Genomic DNA, 18,593 nt, shown 5'->3' with positions numbered 1-18,593 from the left:
GCATCATCTGTTCTGAGGTGCTGTTCCTGTGCATGCTCTTGGACCATGATGGATGTAAGGTAATTTTAATCATCTTTATCTTTGGGCCAAGCCATCACAAATTGCTCCACCTTGCTTGTCATCCAAGAGCAAGCATGTTGGATCAGTAGATGTGACATAATGAGTGATAGCACCGTGCTTGTATATCTCAGCTTTAAATAAGCAGATCAGCATGGAGATGTACTGGCATGATACTTACAGCTAGATGGAATGCCCTTGTGTCATCTAACATTATTTATGAAAGGTGATGTATAAAATCCCAGTCCATTTCAAATTGGAAAGTATAGTTGAGGTGAACAGTTGATTGCAGCCATGTATCAGTGCTTTGTGCATCCATGACTTTTCAGAAATACAGGGGTTTATAAAAGAAAAAAGGCGCAAGTAACAAGAAGCCTGGAAAATCTGGAGTGCACTTTTTTTTCCCTCTGCTCACACCAGACAAGCATAAAACTTTTTTTTTGTTTGTTTGTTTTTTTTTAAAGCAAGAAGTGGACACATCTACTACTAAAAGTAACAAAATAAGAGAGAGGCACTCATGCAGGCAGGAATGTAAAAGTATAGAGAGCCTGGTGCTGACTCTCCTTTTAAGTAAGCCTGAAAAGACTCAGATGAGCAGCCTGGGACCTACAGCACTAGGGCAAGATGTTTTCCTTCACACTGCATCTATTGCAAAATGGAGTATGTCAGGAAAGAAGTTTTTTTAACGCTTTCTTCATCCAAAAGTATGGATGAAGTATGAGGTAGAAAGAACTCACAAATTTCACAGTTCTTCAGGAACTGTTGTCCTGTAACACGTTTTTTGAGCACTGGCTCTGGGAGAGAGCATTTCCATGGACAGAGGTCCTTCAGGTACTCATGAGGTGCCTGAAGAGCCTGGAGTCTGGAAGTCCTACGAGCACAGAGGTTGCTCTTTCAGTATCACCTGGCTCACCTTCCCCATCAGCCCACGTGGCAGCCAGACTCTCAGAAAAGATAAACATGGAAATGTCTTTGTAATGGTTGTGGTGGCATCTGCTTTGCTGGATGATTTCAATCAGGGATGGATAGTCTCCTTCTAGCTTTGGTCTCATACAGCAGCCCAAGGAGGTGCAGGTGTGAACCACTTCTAAGCGAGGCATGCAGCAGCTCATGCTAGCCACCAGTGGGTTTGCATCTTCATAGACCGCTGTCAACACAGGGACAGGACTGGCAAAGAAGTGTTCAGTGAGTGATTTGGGTTGTGAGGGAGAAGGCCCGAATTTAGATGAAGAGTGGGTAGAGGCTGGAGAAGAGCCTATGGACCCACACAACCTCCTGTGTTTGCACATGCAAGCTCCCTGTGGTAAGATCCCCCATCCCATGACAGGGCTGTACCTCTCTGTAGCTCTCTCATCCCAGCATTTCTACTTCGTAGAAGCACTGCTTGTGGCCCCTGAGCAAACTAGGGAAATCCTGCTGCTCAGAATATTATACAGGCTAGATCAACACAGTGATGCTTTGGGGCTTTCCAGATCAGCATATCTGAGAGACCTGCATGGGGGTGGGCTCTTGTAGAGGCCGGCCTGAAGACTGGAGGAACGAAAGCAGGACCAACAATGCCAAATGCTGTCCTGGGGATGAATGAGCTACCTCCCCCAGGAAGAGTGCCTTGGGGTTTGGTTTTTTTTTTCCCAAAATGTACTAGTTAAAAGGTATGTTCAGACAGAGCATCACATTCCATTGCAGTCAATAAATCAACAATGTTAAGTATGAAAGGAAATGTGAGTGCTTATCCAGCTGAGAAACACCACCTGGGACTAGTGTCTTTTAATGTAAAGTGTATGGCAAGAGCAGAGGATGTAGCCATGTGGTTAATGAATCTTAACATGTATAAAGCCCATGGAGAGGACTCTTATTTTGGTGTTATTGCTGGTGTGTCCTTTCTCGCTTTCATAAAAACAGGGTGGTGATATCTAAGAGTAGCGTTTCAAAGCCTGAAATGCTCCTCATATAAATAGAACAAGCAGATCAGCATGACTGAGTGATAAAATTACCTTCTGGTCTTCAGGAACTTCAGCATGCAACTGTGCTACAGAGACCTTGGTGTACCCCTCTTCACAGCACCAGCAAATACATTTGAAAATGGATCTGGAGGAGACAGACAAAGAGGGAGAGAATACAGAGGGCAAAATGACTCGAACTGCAGCTGCAAAGTTGGTAAAAAAGGCTTTTCTCAAAGCCCTGAAGTCCAATGACTTTGAAACACTGGAAAATCTCTTGAGCCAAAAGAAAATAGATGTGGACACAGTGTTTGAAGTGGAAGATGAAAACCTGATTCTGGCATCCTACAAACAAGGTAAATATGTGAGCATTCCCCAGTCAAGAAGTAGATGGGTTTGAGGGATTTTCAAGAAACTGTAGCCTTTTGACTCTTCGGAAGCTGCAGCGTAAGCTGATTGGTAGACAGTAAGGTCTCCGTAATTTCACATGGCCATGATCACCACAGTAGGGGAGCTTATCACCCGCCAAGCTTGGTGGAAGACAGGCCAGAGACCAGCCTGAGCCTCCATGAGACTGAGACAGTTGCTGCAACTTCAGGGGAGTCCCAAATAGACACATGCAGGCTAAGAGCGGTATATGCATTTCTAGCATGTATCCAGTCACATATACTAGACCATTTGGAAACATAAAATATTCAAAATGTCTTCCATTTTCAACTTACAGTAGTAGCAGAGTGAATTCTTCCTTGCTCAGGAGAGCTAGGGAAATCCTGTGGACCTTGGATGTTGCTGGATGGGAGGAGATTTATTTTTCAAACTGACAGGATGTGCTAGTTTATCAAAACAGAAAAAAAATAATCCAGAAAAACACAATCAGAAAAGACATCTGTTTGGGACTGTAGAAAACCCAAATCAGTTCTGAGCCATACACAGGTTGAGTTTCTAAAAACTTACAACTGAAATCAATAAACCAAGTTTGCTGCCTGCTAAAAACAACATACTTCATGAACTATTTGCTAACAGACTCTTTATATGTATCTAGAAAACAGAAGTGATCAGCCTCTAACAGAAGTTAATCATATGTGGAGGTAAACACCTTCAGTCCCAGCAGCCTAGCAAATGCACTTTCTTTTCTGTGGCATAATGCAGGGACAACATACCACCTTTTCTTCTTTTCTGTGTTTATCTCTTATTTAATGATTGGTTCCTGTTCTTTTGATTTCCTTAGGGTGAGGATGGTGCAGTCATGATGTATATTCCCTGTGAACGGTGTCTGAACGATGCCACATAGTGATGAATGTATCTTAAAATACCTTTTCTTCTGTCCTCAGCAGGCTGAGATGCATTCTGGTGGTGGTTTGAGACTACAGGATTAATGCATAGATTTTTAATTGTAAATAACTTGACTGCAAGCATTAACCTGTGGCTTTCGGAGAAATCTCTCCAAAAAGCACCCCAGGACCTAAATCACAGTAATGTATTCACTTTGTTGAAAGGCAGGAAGCATTCTATCCACACTTGTGCAAATTTTACTTTTATTCTGAATTTTACTGTAATATGAGAGGGAGATTTCCTTGAGAAGGAGAGGGGATTAAAATTAGGTTCCATCACTCTACCATTCAGACAGCTTTGCCATAGCCCTAAATGATGAAGTGAAAAACAGATGCCATGGGTGACAGAGTAGCTTTGCTTCCTCCCTTCCAAAGCTGCTGAGAGCTCCCAAGGACACTAACCTTACACATGTTATGGCTTTTTCATGTTTCTAACAAAAGAACCAGGCAAGCTGAACAAGACTTGACATGGAGCCTGCATTTGCTTCCTGCTCAATTCCTCTTCCCGATCCCTCTGGGCTCAGAAATGTCTACAGGTTTGGGCAGGAGACATGGGAGATGCTCCCTTAGGACATCTAAGCCCAGCTCACCTGTAGCAGCACAGGAAAGGGAAATAAATGGTGGTCTCAAGCAGGGCAATTGTGGCTATATAAAATGAAAACTTGGTTTTAAGGACCACTTCCCTGCTGTTATGTATCACTTATGACTCACACAACTGGCCATAAACGTGAGGCCCAGCTCTGTCAGATAAGCTGGCAGTGCTCCACAGCTCACTGGTAACAAGGGGGAATGCTGCATGTGTGCTCAGATGAGAAGCTGGTTGAAAAAACACCCTCTGCTATATGCATAGGGTCTGGGATGTAGCTAACCTACTTTGTGCCTGGTTTGGGAGCACATGCTGAAAAGGCTGTTGCCAGTGTTAACTGGCATAGTCAGTGGGTTGGGAGAGGGCTATCTGCAGAGTAGCCCATTGCTCTGCTTGGGCACTCAGCTGCCTCAGGGCTGTCTGCTCTTGCCATTCACAGCATGAGTTCCTTGGGGACTGGGTTTGGTAGTTCCCAAAATTTAGCCCTAGAGTGGATGCTGTGGCATGTAGACAGTTTCTCACCCTTGACATCTCATATGCTGCTAGTAATAAATGCTTTAATTGGTCAGGAACAAGTCACTGCAGCTATGTCAGAGCAGGAAGTGCAGCTGTTGCCATCACTGTCCATTTGATATCTGTAACATTTCAGTGGAAATCCAGCATTTCTCAGTTGCATATGAGAATGGCATTACTGATGTCTCAGAATATACTTGTAATTTTAATTTAACTAGGAGGGAAGAAGAACTTTAATCCAAGTTTCTTCCTGACACCAGCACTTAGTTTCTATCTACCTCTTTCCTTCCTCTCTGTCAATGTTTTGTCTAATCCAATACACAGGAATACTGTAAAAACCTTATCTATATGACATTAAGGTAAAAAACGAGACATTAGATGATGAATGTCTGAATTAATTTGACCTCATACATCTTTACTAATTTTTCTGTCTTTTACATGATAACAGTATTTAACAAAGCATTTGTCCAAGTAGAAATAGATAAATCAAACCCAGAAAATTGTATAGGCACATTCTAGCTAAGATGCAGCTGATTCGTGTAAAGAAAAAAAAGACGTTTTAGACCTCTCCTGCCCTTCTGCACATTATTACTGTTGGACTTTTTAAAAACAAATTATTATGGTAATCACTTCAGAGGCTGTCTCTGTACAGTTATTAAGCATAGGGAACAAATATTTAAGTGTTAGTTGGTCTTACACCTGTTTCAAAGTTAACAAAAAAGACCATTGTGAAATTTTCAGATAAAAATCCAAACATTTTGGAGGCAAAATGCTCCAAATGTTAAAGTGTCACTGCTTCTATTTGGCTCTTCAACTTAATTTGCATCAGTATCCAAGTTTCTCACTCAGTTCTCCTCAGGTGCAGTAGTTGGCAGGAGGTCTGTGACACAGCTGTAGCCACATAGCCACATGCAATGCATCACTGGAGGTCTGAATCCAACCCCTACCTGCAAGATCCTGAAATCTCCCATGCAGAAATAGCAGGATGAGCTATTTTTGAGTCACTGGCCTAAGTAAATGCTGCCTTCTGATTCCAATGCCACCTTTGTTCAGCTATTGACAGGCTGCAGATCCAGTATCCCCCATATTTTTTAGCTGGTGGCATTTCAAAAGCTCTAAGTACATTTTTTTTAATTTAGTCTACACAGGTCACAAGAAAAAAAACAAAAGCTGTCTTCAGAGTACATCTACATGGAAGCTATCTCTCCAAAAGGCAGGCTATTCACCATGCATAGTAAAAGTGCTTAATGAAAATGAAGTTATATAGGAGAGAACTTTGCGTGCACTAAGCTGTAGCTGGTGAAATTACAGTAAATTAACCCAAAACTCTAACCTTTCCTTCCCCCTCAATTATTCTCAGTAGGTGGATAGTCCAAAGAAAAATCTTTACCAAGGATGGTAACACATTTCCACTTTGTACAGGGTACTGGCTGCCTAGCTACAAACTAAAAATATCCTGGGCAACTGGACTTCATCTGGCTGTCATGTATGGACATCTAGAGAGCCTTTCAGTCCTCCTCAATCACAAAGCTACAATCAACTGCCGTCCCAATGGAAAAGCTGCAATCCACATAGCATGTGAAATGGCAAATGTTGAGTGTCTCAAGATCCTTTGCAACCATGGAGCTAAGCTCAACTGCTTTTCGATGAGTGGACAGGCGCCCTTGCACTTCTGTGTGACACGAACCTCCATGACTTGTGCCCAGCAGCTGATCTGGAGAGGTAAGGTGAAGCTCTGGAGGGTCTCTCATGGCATCCCTAGAGACAGTAAGCATGGTCTGTGGTTTCTCTTAAAATGTACTTTGCCGAGGCACCTGTATATTTATCCCTTCCAGATGCACCTGACCTGTGTCTTCATCTTGGACATCTTTCCCCACCTCTTTGATCAGATAAGTTTTTCCCATCCTGATTCTTCACCCCATCTGTCTTTTCCTCTTCCTGACCACCAGCCCTTACTCCAAGGTTCTTTCCTATTTCAATGTCCTCAGCCCAGTCGGTCCCTCAGCAGAAGAGCTCCTCTGAATCAGGAAGTTTCTCTTTTTTTTTGGTGTTTTTTCTCCTTCATCTAGTTTTACTATCAAGATGTTTTCCCATGAAAGTGTGCCCCTCTCCTTTCTTGCTCAAATTCCCTGCTCAAATTTCATAAAATTCTTCCAACCACTTGTTTTTTGAGACCTGACCTTGAAAACAGGATGCAGTTCTTCATACCAACTTCTCATTTGCCAGCAGCAAAACTCCTGCGTCTATGTTGAAATTGGGGAAAAAATGCTCTTTTATATGATTTTTTTTCCCCCAAAGTAACATACACTATGCTAGCAGTCATCTGTAACAAATGAAGTTCTCCAAAGATGTAATTCCTGAATAAATCACAGAATGGTGACAGGGACAGGGCATCCACAACCTCTCTGGGCAAAGTGTTCCAGTGCCTCACCACCCTCAGAGGGAAGAACTTCTTCCTTACATCTAATCTGAATCTACCCTCTTTCAGATTGGAGACATTAACCTTTGTCTTATATACCCTTGTAAAAAGTTGCACACTATTTCCTTAACATAAGGATGCTGACTTAGGACACAGTAAAAGACAGATATAAAAGGTACAGTAAAGTCAGGTAGTTCAAGCCTTAAGACAAATGGCAAATAAAAATGCTTCTGTGGGTTGTGGTTTTTTTCCTACATGTGGTGTTGATGAAGTCTCTTCTTGAAATGCAGAGCCCAAGTATGGTTTGTGGGCAGGGCAATCTGCAGTCCCAGATGAATAACCACATCACTTTTCTTCTGCTGGAGAGACGCATATAATTTCATTTAGTTGAAAGGAAAATACAGGAAATAAATGCTGCCAGTTGTATCCTGCCCAAAGCAAACAGTCCTACAAAGAGGAGTTGAATTTGCTACTATGGAAAAGCTTAAAAGTCAAATGTATGCTTATAAAATATAGCATAGGATGAATGCAAATGAAAGGATGTATTTTGTATGGTTTCTCCATCTACCTATCAGCAACAGAATAATAATACTTTACAAGCCACTCTTCATATCAAAGCACTTGATAAACTTGAATCTCCATATGAGCTAAATGATGAGACTCCCAACAAAATGGCAAGAGTCTGGAGCAAAATGCGGCAGGTGTGCTCATACACATAGCAGCACAATCCAGCAGCTGAAACTGGATTTTTGGTTAATTCACCAAAGTTTTCAAGATGTACCTCCCATCCTGCCATCTCCACTCAGTGATGTCACCCTGGGTCAGTGTGGGTAAATGCAGTTTAACCATTTCTGGTTTGGGCAACTTGCCAGCCAAGCAAAACTGATGCCAAGTTCATTTCCCACCTCGGGACTTAGACTGCTGATGGGCTCAGGGACATGCAACATAGCTAACACTCAGCACAGCTTAAAGACATTATAGAATCATGGAATCACACAGTGGTTGGTGTTGGAAGGGACCTTTAGAGATCATCCAGTCCAACAGCCCTGCTAAAGGAGGTCGACCTAGATCAGGTCACACAGGAACATGTCCAGGTGGGTCTTGAAGACCTCTAAGGAAGGAGAATTCACAACCCCTCTGGGCAGCCTGTGCCACTGCTCCCTCACCCTCACAGTAAAACATTTTTTCCTTATCTTTAAAAGGAATTTTTTGTGTTCCAGCTTCTTCCCACTACCCCTTGTCCTGTTGCTAGCTAATATAGGAAAAAAGTGATGCCCCAACCTCCTCTGACACCCATTATTTAGATATTTGAGATGCCCCCATAGTCTCCCCTTCTCTAGACTAAACAGCCCCAGCTCCCGCAGCCTTTCCTCATAAGGAAGATGCTCCAGTCCCCTGATCATCTTGGTGGCCCTGCGCTGGACTCTCTCCAGAAGTTCCCTGTCCCTCTTGATGTGGGGAGCTCAGAACTGGACACAATGAGGCCTCACCAGGGCAGAGTAGAGAGGGAGAAGAACCTCCCTTGACCTGCTGGCCATACTCTTCTTGATGCATCCCAGGATGCCATTGGCCTTCTTGGACACCAAGGCACATTGCTGGCTCATGTTCAGTTTATTATCAATCAGGACTCCCAGGTCTCTCTCTGCAGAGCTGCTCTCCAGCAGGTCGATCCCCAGCCTGTATTGCTGCTTGGGGTTGTTCCTCCTCAGATGCAGGACTCTGCACTTGTCCTTGTTGAACCTCATGAGGTTCCTCTCTGCCCAACTCTCAAGCTGGTTGAGATCCCGCTGAATGGCAGCACAGCCTTCTGGGGAATCAGCCAGTCCTCACAGTTTGGTGTCATCAGCCAACTTGCTGAGGGTACACTCTGTCCCCTCATCCAGGTCATTGATGAAGATGTTGAACAAGACTGGCCCCAGAACCGATCCCTGTGGAACTCCACTGGCCACAGGCCTCCAACTTGATTCTGTGCCATTGATCACCACCCTCTGGGCTCTGTCATTCAGCCAGCTCTTGATCCACCTCACTGTCCACTCATCCAAGCCACACTGCCTGAGCTTTCTGATGAGGATGCTATGTGAGACAGTGTCAAAAGCCTTGGTGAAGGGCAGGTAGATGACATCTGCTGCTCTCCCCTCATCTAGCCAGCCGGTTATGCACTCATAGAAGTCTATCAGGTTGGTCAAACAGGATTTCCCCTTGGTGAATCCATGCTGACTGCCCCTGAGAACCATCTTTTCCTTCATATGTTTATTAACAACATTGAGAATGAGCTGCTCTATCCCCTTTCCAGGGATGGAGGTGAGGCTGACCGGCCTGTAGTTTCCTGGGTCATGCTTCCTATCCTTTTTGAAGCCTGGAGTGACCTTGGCCTTTCTCCAGTCCTCAGGCACTTCACCTGTCCTCCATGATTGTTCAAAAATACTGGAGAGCGGCTTAGCAACCACATCAGCCAGTTCCCTCAGTACTCTTCGATGTATCCCATCAGGACCCATTGACTTATGAGCTTTAAGCTTGGCCAACAAGTCTTTAACTTCTTCCTCTTCCACCCAGGGCAAGTCCTCTGCTGTCCAGACCATCCCACTATCCTTGTTGGACTGGGCTTCCCAAGGGCTGGCCTTGGCTGTAAAAACTGAAGCAAAGAAGGCATTCAGTACTTCAACCTTCTCTGCATTCTGTCAGCAGGGCACTCTGTGTTCAGCAGCGGGCCCACACTGTCCCTAATCTTCCTTTGATTGCTGAAGTACCTAAAAAAACCTTCTTTTTCTTTACTTTCCTGGCCAGGTTTAATTCTAGAAGGGCTTTAGCCTTCCTGGTTGCATCCCTGCATGCTCTGACAACGTTCCTACACTCCTCCAAAGAAACCAGGCCCTTTCTCCACCTCTCATAGATGGCTGCTTTCTCCCTGAGTTGTCCCAGCAGATCCTTGCTCATCCATGGAGGCCTCCTGCCTCCTTTTCCCACTTTCCTACATGTGGGGACACACTGATCCTGATCTTGGAGCAAGCGGCGCTTGAAGATTGACCAGGTCTCTTGGGCACTTCTACCGTCTAGGATCCTATCCCATGAGATCCCTCCATGCAGATCTTTGAAGAGGCCAAAATCAGCTCTCCTGAAATCCAGGGTCACAGTCCAGCTTGGTGCCCTGTTTCTCCCACACAGAATCTTGAAGTCTACCATCTCATGGTCACTGCAGCCAAGGTTGCCTCCAACCTTCACACCCCCAATCAGCCCCTATTTCTTTGCTAGCACAAGGTCCAACAGCACACCACACTCTTTGGCTTCTGCAGCACCTATGACAGGAGGCTGTCGTCAACATTCTGTAGTAACCTCCTGGACTGCGTGTGCTTGGCTGTGTGGCTTTGCCAGCAGATATCAGGGTGGTTGAAGTCCCCCATGAGGATCAGGGATTGTGACTGAGGCAGCCCTCAGCTATTTGCAGAAGGCCTCATCCACTTCCTCCTCCTGATCAGGTGGCCTGTAGCAAACTTCCACAACAGCATCACCTCTGCCCCTTAATTTTCACCCGCAATATTCAACATGCCCCTCATCCCTGCCCAGGCATAGCTCAATGCACTCTAATTGCTCTCTCACATAGAGAGCAACTCCACCTCCTCACCTTGTCCTGTCTTTCCTAAGCAATACATAGCTCTCCATGGCTCTGCTCCAGTCATGGGAGCTGTCCCACCGTGTCTCAGTAATCACACTCAGGTTTACCACACCAGAGGTAATTTTTGACTCCTCTTTCTCCTTCTCGATCCTCACACCTCAGTCTTCCTGTAAGGGTTTTTGTAAGTGCAGAGAGAAGAGGGGTAGTCACACGACACACGCTTGCTCTTGCAACAAGTACTGTATTGACCGTTTGCCACGGCCCCTGGTTCAGGAGCCCTGCTGCTGCCGTCACCCTCAGGACCCTGCACCTCTCGGCCAGCTGGCCCGCTGTGCTTCCCCACAGGCTGCGGCCCTGCCTTGCCCCGGGCGGCGAGATGAGGCCTGGCGCAGGCTGTGCCGCTTCTCGGCAGGTGGAGCTGTTGCCTCAGCCGCCGAGCGCTCGCAGAGCCCGAGCGGCCGAACCGGCACGAACGGCCGCAAAACGGCACTCAGACCCTCCGCTGGGCACTTTGGAAAACGGTTGTTCTTCAGTATCAGTTTTGGATCTGTCGTAATATGTCTTTTCTTCCAGGCTTGCGATGAATGAGGTGCCGCAGGAGGCATTCTCAGGGCATGGATCTGAGCAGAGCTATTCTCCAGAGTAAAGCTCTCCCTGTCCCTTCAGTTCTTAATTTACAGGTAAAAGCATTTTACACAGGGATTTAGACCTACCTGCTGCTCCAAAATAGTCTTCAGATAAGATCTTCTTCCAGTTCAGGGCCAAGCTACCACATCTGAAGCTAGATCCAGGAACCTGAAATTCTAAGTTTCCTGGAGGTTTACGAAGCACAGCATCCACATCCCTGCCTACTTGCATTTCTGTGTCTTTCACGTCAGTTGCCCACATTCATCTTCTTGGGTATCAGGGATCAAGCAGAGATATGTCTGAACCAGGATTTCGTTGCCTTCAATTTTGTCCCGTCACCTGTTTGGGTTTTTTGTTTTGTTTTGTTTTTTTGGCAGGAGCAAATGTGAACATAAAAACAAACAACAAAGATGAAGAGACTCCTCTGCACACTGTTGCACGTTTGGGTATCCCAGAGCTCGTGGCCTTTTATGTAGAACAAGGAGCACATGTTGATGCTCTCAATGCCTACATGGAGACTCCCCTTGCCTGTGCAGCCTATTGGGCCCTGCACTATAAGGATCAGATATACAGCCCAGATCACCACCTCATCTGTCGGATGCTCTTAGACTATAAAGCTGAAGTGAACGCTCGCGATGAGGATTTCAAATCACCGCTTCACAAAGCTGCCTGGAACTGCGATCACGTCCTGCTTCATATGCTGCTAGAGGCAGGAGCAGAAGCAAACATCATGGATGTCAATGGCTGTGCACCCCTACAGTATATCATAAAAGTCACATCTGTGCGGCCAGCTGCCCAACCTGACCTCTGCTACCAGCTGCTACTGAATCATGGAGCAGCTAGGATATATCCACTACAATTCCACAAGGTTAAGGATGGCTTTATATAGTAGGGATATGGAGAGAGGGGATGTCTTGAAAAAGATTGGGTTGAGAGATCCAAACTTCAGGGTCTGGTAGTGTCTGAATTTGCTGGAGTTCTGTAAAGTGTGGGCCCAGAATGCCCAAAGCCTTGTGAGCCAGCCTGTTGGATGAGTGGTCTTGTTTAACTGAAGAGAAATTACAGTTGTGAATGCCAGAAACCATACCCAGATCCCATATTTGTTCTTAGCAAACCTAAAACCCCAAACTCCAAATGCTGCTTCAAGCCTAATTTATTAGACCTGATTCACTTTCTCATTTCACAAAACCTACATGCCTTTGTCCAACCTGGTTCTATACAGGCTTAACTGTCTTATACAAAATGCATATTTCATGGCCTTTTCCACAGACTGGAGAGCAGTTGATTCAGTTAGTCACTTCTGACCTATAAAATGTATTCAAAGCTATTCAAAATGAAATGGATCTCAGAAAAACTTTGGCTAGTTCCCAGGAAATGTGAAAAATTAAGGGGAACTGCTGGGTTTGGGCTCATAGCTGATGAAGAAAAGAAAAATAAATTTAACTGCATGATCCCTCCCAAAGAATTTGTAAATGTCTGCAAAGTCCAAAGCACTGACAGAGGTAGCTGTCAGTCTTACTATATCAGACAACTAAGTAAGCTTGCTGTAGCCAAGACTTATTTTTATCTCATCCAGTGCCCAAAGCAACATTTTGCAGTTCCTGCACTGTATATGTAAAGCTTTAACAAGCCAAGCAATCAGAAACCTTTGAATAAAATGCCACAACCCTCTTGAGCCTGAAGTGAGCTGGCCCTGTCTGTAACAGAACAACAGTTAGCCCCCTAGAGTGTGTTTGAGAGCCAGATCTGGGGTCTCCTCTTTCTGCCTCCACCTTTCTCCTATTGCGTGGAGTAGGTCTCCCTTCCAAACGATTATTTGCCATCTGTAAAATATGTAGGATTGTATTTATCCCAGAGGGATGTTCTGCAGTTCTGTTTGTAAAAGCCTGGCAACTGTATGGGACAAAATTGTGCATCATATGGTGTGAATGCAAAGTGTTATTGCCTGAATGTGAGCGACAACTGACATTGTTTTTTTTTTCCTGCTGAGCTAAAGTCACTGGGTGGAGCAGTTGTTTCAGGGGCCTCGTGTGGCTTGGAAGCCTTACTTCTGAGATGTGTTATCTCCCAGCCTTCTTTTACATTCCCCTGTCATGATGGATTTGTGATTCATATGATGGGATTTTTTCTGTGCATGTGCTGCATGACCTGGATCAAGGACTTTGTGCATGGCTTTGCCTGGGGTTGTTGAGTCACTCAACCTAGCTGTGAGTAAGTTATCTCCAGATTTGAGTGATAAAGCCCACCCTGACAGCAAGCTACACTGCTCTGGAGATGTAAGCCAGTACTTCTGTGTGTACATGGTGCACTGGGCTGTGCACAGCTCCACTGAGGAGCAGGCAAGTGTTTCATGCCATGCTTGCACTGAGTACTGTGGGGTTTTTTTGCATCTCTACCCTTGCCCTCCCATAATTCTTTGGCTATGTTCATCTCAGTATGTCATTGCACAGTGTCAAGCACCCAGGCTAGCCCCAGCTGCTTGGTGTTGCTCATAGTCTCTCTGCATCCTGCCTGCAGGTGCTACAAGCCTGTCATTCCCACCCCAGAGCTGTGGAGGTTGTTGTCAATACCTACGAACACATCAAATCAACATCTAAGTGGAAAGCAGCCATACCTGATGACATCTTTGAGGTAAGATCTCAAAGGGTTGGAACTGAGTAAAATCCAAGAGAAGAGTATCTCCAAGGACTTAGGACTTCCCCATTTAATCCCACTCACTTGACAAAAGCATATCCCTCTCTGACAAAAGACACCTTTTTGAGACATTTTTGTTGTAACGTTATCTTTTGGAGCAGTTCCTGCCAGGAATGCTGCAGGAGCTCACCTGTCCCTGCACTCAGCAAATGCAAAGATTCTGTCTGTGATTGCAGTTTCTTCCAAAACATCGGAGTGCATATTGTTATGGTGGGGTTTTTTGGTCAGCAAATGTTTACCATGTTACACAGGTACAACTATGTATCTTTAGGTTCTGTTACACGGATTGGGTTTCCATGAGAAGGACTCATTAGCTGCAAATAGAAGCAAGAATTTAAATGAAAAATGAGAGATCAAAGAGGAAAAGGTGCTGTCAGAAAGCAAAACTGCGGGGCAAACTACATTCTTTGACGTAATTATCTCCTTATTTCAGAAATCCTCATAGCCCAAATATCCCGGTTTAAACCTAGTTTTTTATTAATGCTGAGTTCTTTCAAAATTTTCAAACCAGTGCTGAAGTGCACCAATATCTGTTATACATTGTCAGTGATGTTTAAGGAACTCCATCCTGTATATAATACTCCTGTATTATAGTGCAGAGTTACATAGCCAGAAGAACTGTGACACTTTTGGTGGGGTCAGATGTGTTAAAAAAAAAAATGGAATCATTCTAGGTGAACATAGAATTAAAAGTTAAATGTCTTTTTTTTCACCTTAATAACAAGGACATACTATGAGTAATAATTTTTCTTCAAAACAAAAATTTAATCCGAAATATTGAAACATTCTTATTTGGAAAAGTCTATAGTTTCTCTATTTCTTTGTTGATATTTTCACTTTTGTCTTCGAAATGATTTGCTGAATTTTACATGAAATTGAAGAATATATCTTTTTTTGACATAAGGCTGTATTTTTCCATACAAAAAATGCATCTGAAAATATGTGTAACCAGATCTGTCAAGTAGTAAAATTCTAAAATAAGGACAACAACTTCAGCAAGGCTTTTGACACTGTCTCACATAACATCCTCACCAGAAAGCTCAAGCAGTGTGGCTTGGATGAATGCACAGTGAGGTGGATCAAGAGCTGGCTGAATGACAGAGCCCAGAGGGTGGTGATCAATGGCACAGAATCAAGTTGGAGGCCTGTGGCCAGTGGAGTTCCACAGGGATCGGTTCTGGGGCCAGTCTTGTTCAACATCTTCATCAGTGACCTGGATGAGGGGACAGAGTGTACCCTCAGCAAGTTGGCTGATGACACCAAACTGTGAGGACTGGCTGATTCCCCAGAAGGCTGTGCTGCCATTCAGCGGGATCTCAACCAGCTTGAGAGTTGGGCAGAGAGGAACCTCATGAGGTTCAACAAGGACAAGTGCAGAGTCCTGCATCTGAGGAGGAACAACCCCAAGCAGCAGTACAGGCTGGGGATCGACCTGCTGGAGAGCAGCTCTGCAGAGAGAGACCTGGGAGTCCTGATTGATAATAAACTGAACATGAGCCAGCAATGTGCCTTGGTGTCCAAGAAGGCCAATGGCATCCTGGGATGCATCAAGAAGAGTGTAGCCAGCAGGTCACAGGAGGTTCTTCTCCCTCTCTACTCTGCCCTGGTGAGGCCTCATCTGGAGTCCTGTGTCCAGTTCTGAGCTCCTCAGCTCAAGAGGGACAGGGAACTTCTGGAGAGAGTCCAGCGCAGGGCCACCAAGATGATCAGGGGACTGGAACATCTTTCATACGAGGAAAGGCTGCAGGGACTGGGGCTGTTTAGTCTGGAGAAGAGGAAACTGAGGGGAGATCTTATTAACATTTACAAATATCTAAAGGGTAGATGTCAGGAGGTTGGGACATTTTCCTATATTAGCTAGCAACAGGACAAAGGGTAATGGGATGAAGCTGGAACACAAAAAGTTCCACTTAAATCTAAGAAATAACTATTTTACTGTGAGAGTGACAGAGCAGTGGCACAGGCTGCCCAGAGGGGTTGTGGAGGCTCCTTCCTTGGAGGTCTCCAAGACCTGCCTGGACATGTTCCTATGCAACCTGATCTAGGTGAACCTGTTCTGCAGGGGGTTGGACTAGATGATCTCTAAAGGTCCCTTCCAACCCCTACCATTCTGTGATTCTATGATTCTATGAACTTATAAAATAAGGACAGTTACACATATTGACCATTTACTGCTTCTATTTCAACATCATTTATATGCATTTGCACTTTTCCTCTCATGAGGATGCAATTTTACTTACTGTAAAGGCCACTGGAGTGATAAGACCAGACAGAGGTATTTTGCCACTCATAGCTGCAGCAAACAGGGATCCTGCTGATGTTGCATAGCCTCCCTGTCCCACAGTGGGGTTTAGAGGGTTAACTGAGCCGTCTGCAGCCTCTGTTCAGATCAGGACTAACACCACAGAAGAGCCTCCACCTCAAACTGATGGACATCAGACATACCAAGTCTAAATATTTCATCATGGTCTTTAACACTAAATATTTGAGGAATTATGCAGGCATTTGGCTAAGCCAAGTCCCTGGTGCTTGATGTGCCTCCAAGGGACAGGATAGGGCTGTCTGTGCTTTTTACCTTGTTCTGCCAAGACTGCATGTGGGCAGGGGAAAGGGCAGGAAGGAAAACAGCCTTATTGCCCTAAAGCATGCTTGTGTTTTCTTACAGCGGCACCAGGATTTCTATGACTCTCTGTTCAGTGTGTGCACCAATTCGCCCCGGTCTCTCATGCATTTATGCAGATGTGCTATTCGGGCGGTGTTGTCAGAAAGATGCCACCGAGGAGTCCCCTTGCTCTCCCTCCCACTGTGCATGAAGAAGTACTTGCTGCTGGAACCAGAGGGAATCATCTACTGAGCGACAGCTGGGCAAGCACCAGGGCCTTCCTCCTAGCTTCGCATGCTCTGTGAGGGGCTGTAGATCCAGGCACATCACTGACACGGCTCTTCTCTTCCGTAGCATTGCAGGCCAGCCAGAGGCTGTGCTGGCAGTTCTCATCTCTCCTCAGAGCCACTGCCTTACCCTGCACTGAGGGATGGCAGCTGCAGGTTGCACTGGAAGAGGCAAAGGTAGAAAGGACCCTGCTCCAAACACACAGAGGGATGCATACTTCCATGCTTTGTTCAGCCTAGCTTAAATAGTGCTGCTGCTTCCTTTGGTATTTATTCCACTGCCTGCTAGATAGCATTAGATTTGATCTAAACAACTTTTGATACTGTTCCACCGTAATTTTATTCAGTTGACATTCTGAGAGTAAAAGAAATGATTCCATCAAAAATAGGACATTTATTAGATTCAGATAAATGCTTTCCCAGAAAGAAATGGATAAGTTGCTTTTAGTCATGACCACAGACAGGATTACAGTAGTTTCCATATTTTCCTAAGGAGTGATTCTCAACTTAATGTTAGTTCACTGTTCACTACACCTGTCTGTATCTTATAAAGCTTTATCACAATAAAATCCTTTTTAATTGTAAGAATTTTTTCCATTACCATTCATAGTATGTGAACAGGATTGAAATCTGCAGCACCAAAATTTCTGTACATTGATATTCATGCCTGGGCAGCTTTTGGCAGACACTACCTCTATTTCTACTCTCACTGTGACTGATGATTTATTCATATCCTAGTTTCAAGAAATGCGGGTAGAATGGACTCGCCCCTGCAACCTACACAACTGTGTCTATGCCCATCTGTATATCCCTCACGGTGTTGGAGGGGATCTGGAAAGAAGATGAATCCTTCTCTTCATTGGCTACAAAGGAAAGCTAGCCTGACAACATGGACTATACACTTCATTTTTTTGGGCAGCTAAGCGCAGGTGAGAGGAATCCCCACTTAGCAAGAGGATGTTTCCAAGATGAAGATGTGTTGGCTGTGCTATTCCAGACCTTCTAGTCCCCTCGATTTGCAGACCATCTGCTTTTGGACCTGCCAGTCCCCCTCATTTGCAGGCCCTGTGGTTTTCGACCTGCCAGTGCTGGTTTCCTTGCTCAGCAACAAACTTTTACTCCTGACCAAGATACTGTGTCCAGTCCAGGTGGATGAAATGCAGGGCAGAGGCAGTTTACACACCAAATATCCCACAGCAAGGGCAAGTGAGTGATCTGACCTACAAATAAACCCCATTTTTCTTCCCTTTTTTGGTTTGATGCAATTCATCTGGGCATCCCCTTTTTTTTAGACCCTGACAATTCTGGGCTCTGTTAAAAGGGAGGTGAGCCATGCCCACCATCGGGAGCCAGTAACATTTGTTTTCATGAATCAAAGCTCATACACTGTATTAGGAGATAATTCAATTCATAGGTCTGTTTATGTTTATCTGGACAGAAACATAGATTGCTATTTAACAGTTTCCAGTTCCAAAGGAGAATTTCAAAGACAACAAAGACCATGAGAAAATGCTTTCTCATCTTAGTAAAGCTGTAACATAGGTCCCTGTACATTAATGAACTGATGAAAGATTTCTATAGAGTTGCAGAGATGTCTCTATCAGGGACAGTGCTAGAGTTTACAGAGGAGAATTATAAGGATCTGAGACAGATTGTCTTTAGAAAAATCAGCTTGAGGCAGTTCCAGGTAGACAGGTTCTATTGAATTTTGCACTGAGGGAAACCAGTAAATTTGGAAGAATGAAAAATGTTTAGTTTATCTAAACTCACTGCTTTCCCAAGCAAAGTACCATTGTAAGTCAGTCACGAGGAAGAGGATTTACAAACTGATCAGGGCAAGAAAACATGTGTTTCTCTCTGAACAGCCTGACAATGGGGTGAGCTGGGTAGTCCAGAAGAGACAGATGGAAGAAGTAGATTTTATTGG

General features: G+C 44.7%; 1 protein-coding gene across 1 annotated transcript; it reads left to right on the top strand.

Moving 5' to 3' along the window:
* The first annotated feature begins 2,139 nt into the window (after nucleotides 1-2,139).
* On the top strand, nucleotides 2,140-16,631 carry ASB4 (ankyrin repeat and SOCS box containing 4). Its single transcript, XM_061997283.1, has 5 exons — nucleotides 2,140-2,353; nucleotides 5,850-6,149; nucleotides 11,461-11,951; nucleotides 13,601-13,714; nucleotides 16,443-16,631. The coding sequence occupies exons 1-5, from the start codon at nucleotides 2,140-2,142 to the stop codon at nucleotides 16,629-16,631; spliced, it is 1,308 nt and encodes a 435-aa protein (XP_061853267.1).
* Nucleotides 16,632-18,593: the final 1,962 nt, after the last annotated feature.

The sequence above is a fragment of the Colius striatus genome, chromosome 5 (genome assembly GCF_028858725.1).
Source record: "Colius striatus isolate bColStr4 chromosome 5, bColStr4.1.hap1, whole genome shotgun sequence".
Taxonomy (NCBI): Eukaryota; Metazoa; Chordata; class Aves; order Coliiformes; family Coliidae; genus Colius; species Colius striatus.
Note: the sequence above shows the minus strand (reverse complement) of the source record. Positions and strands in the feature narration are given on the sequence as shown.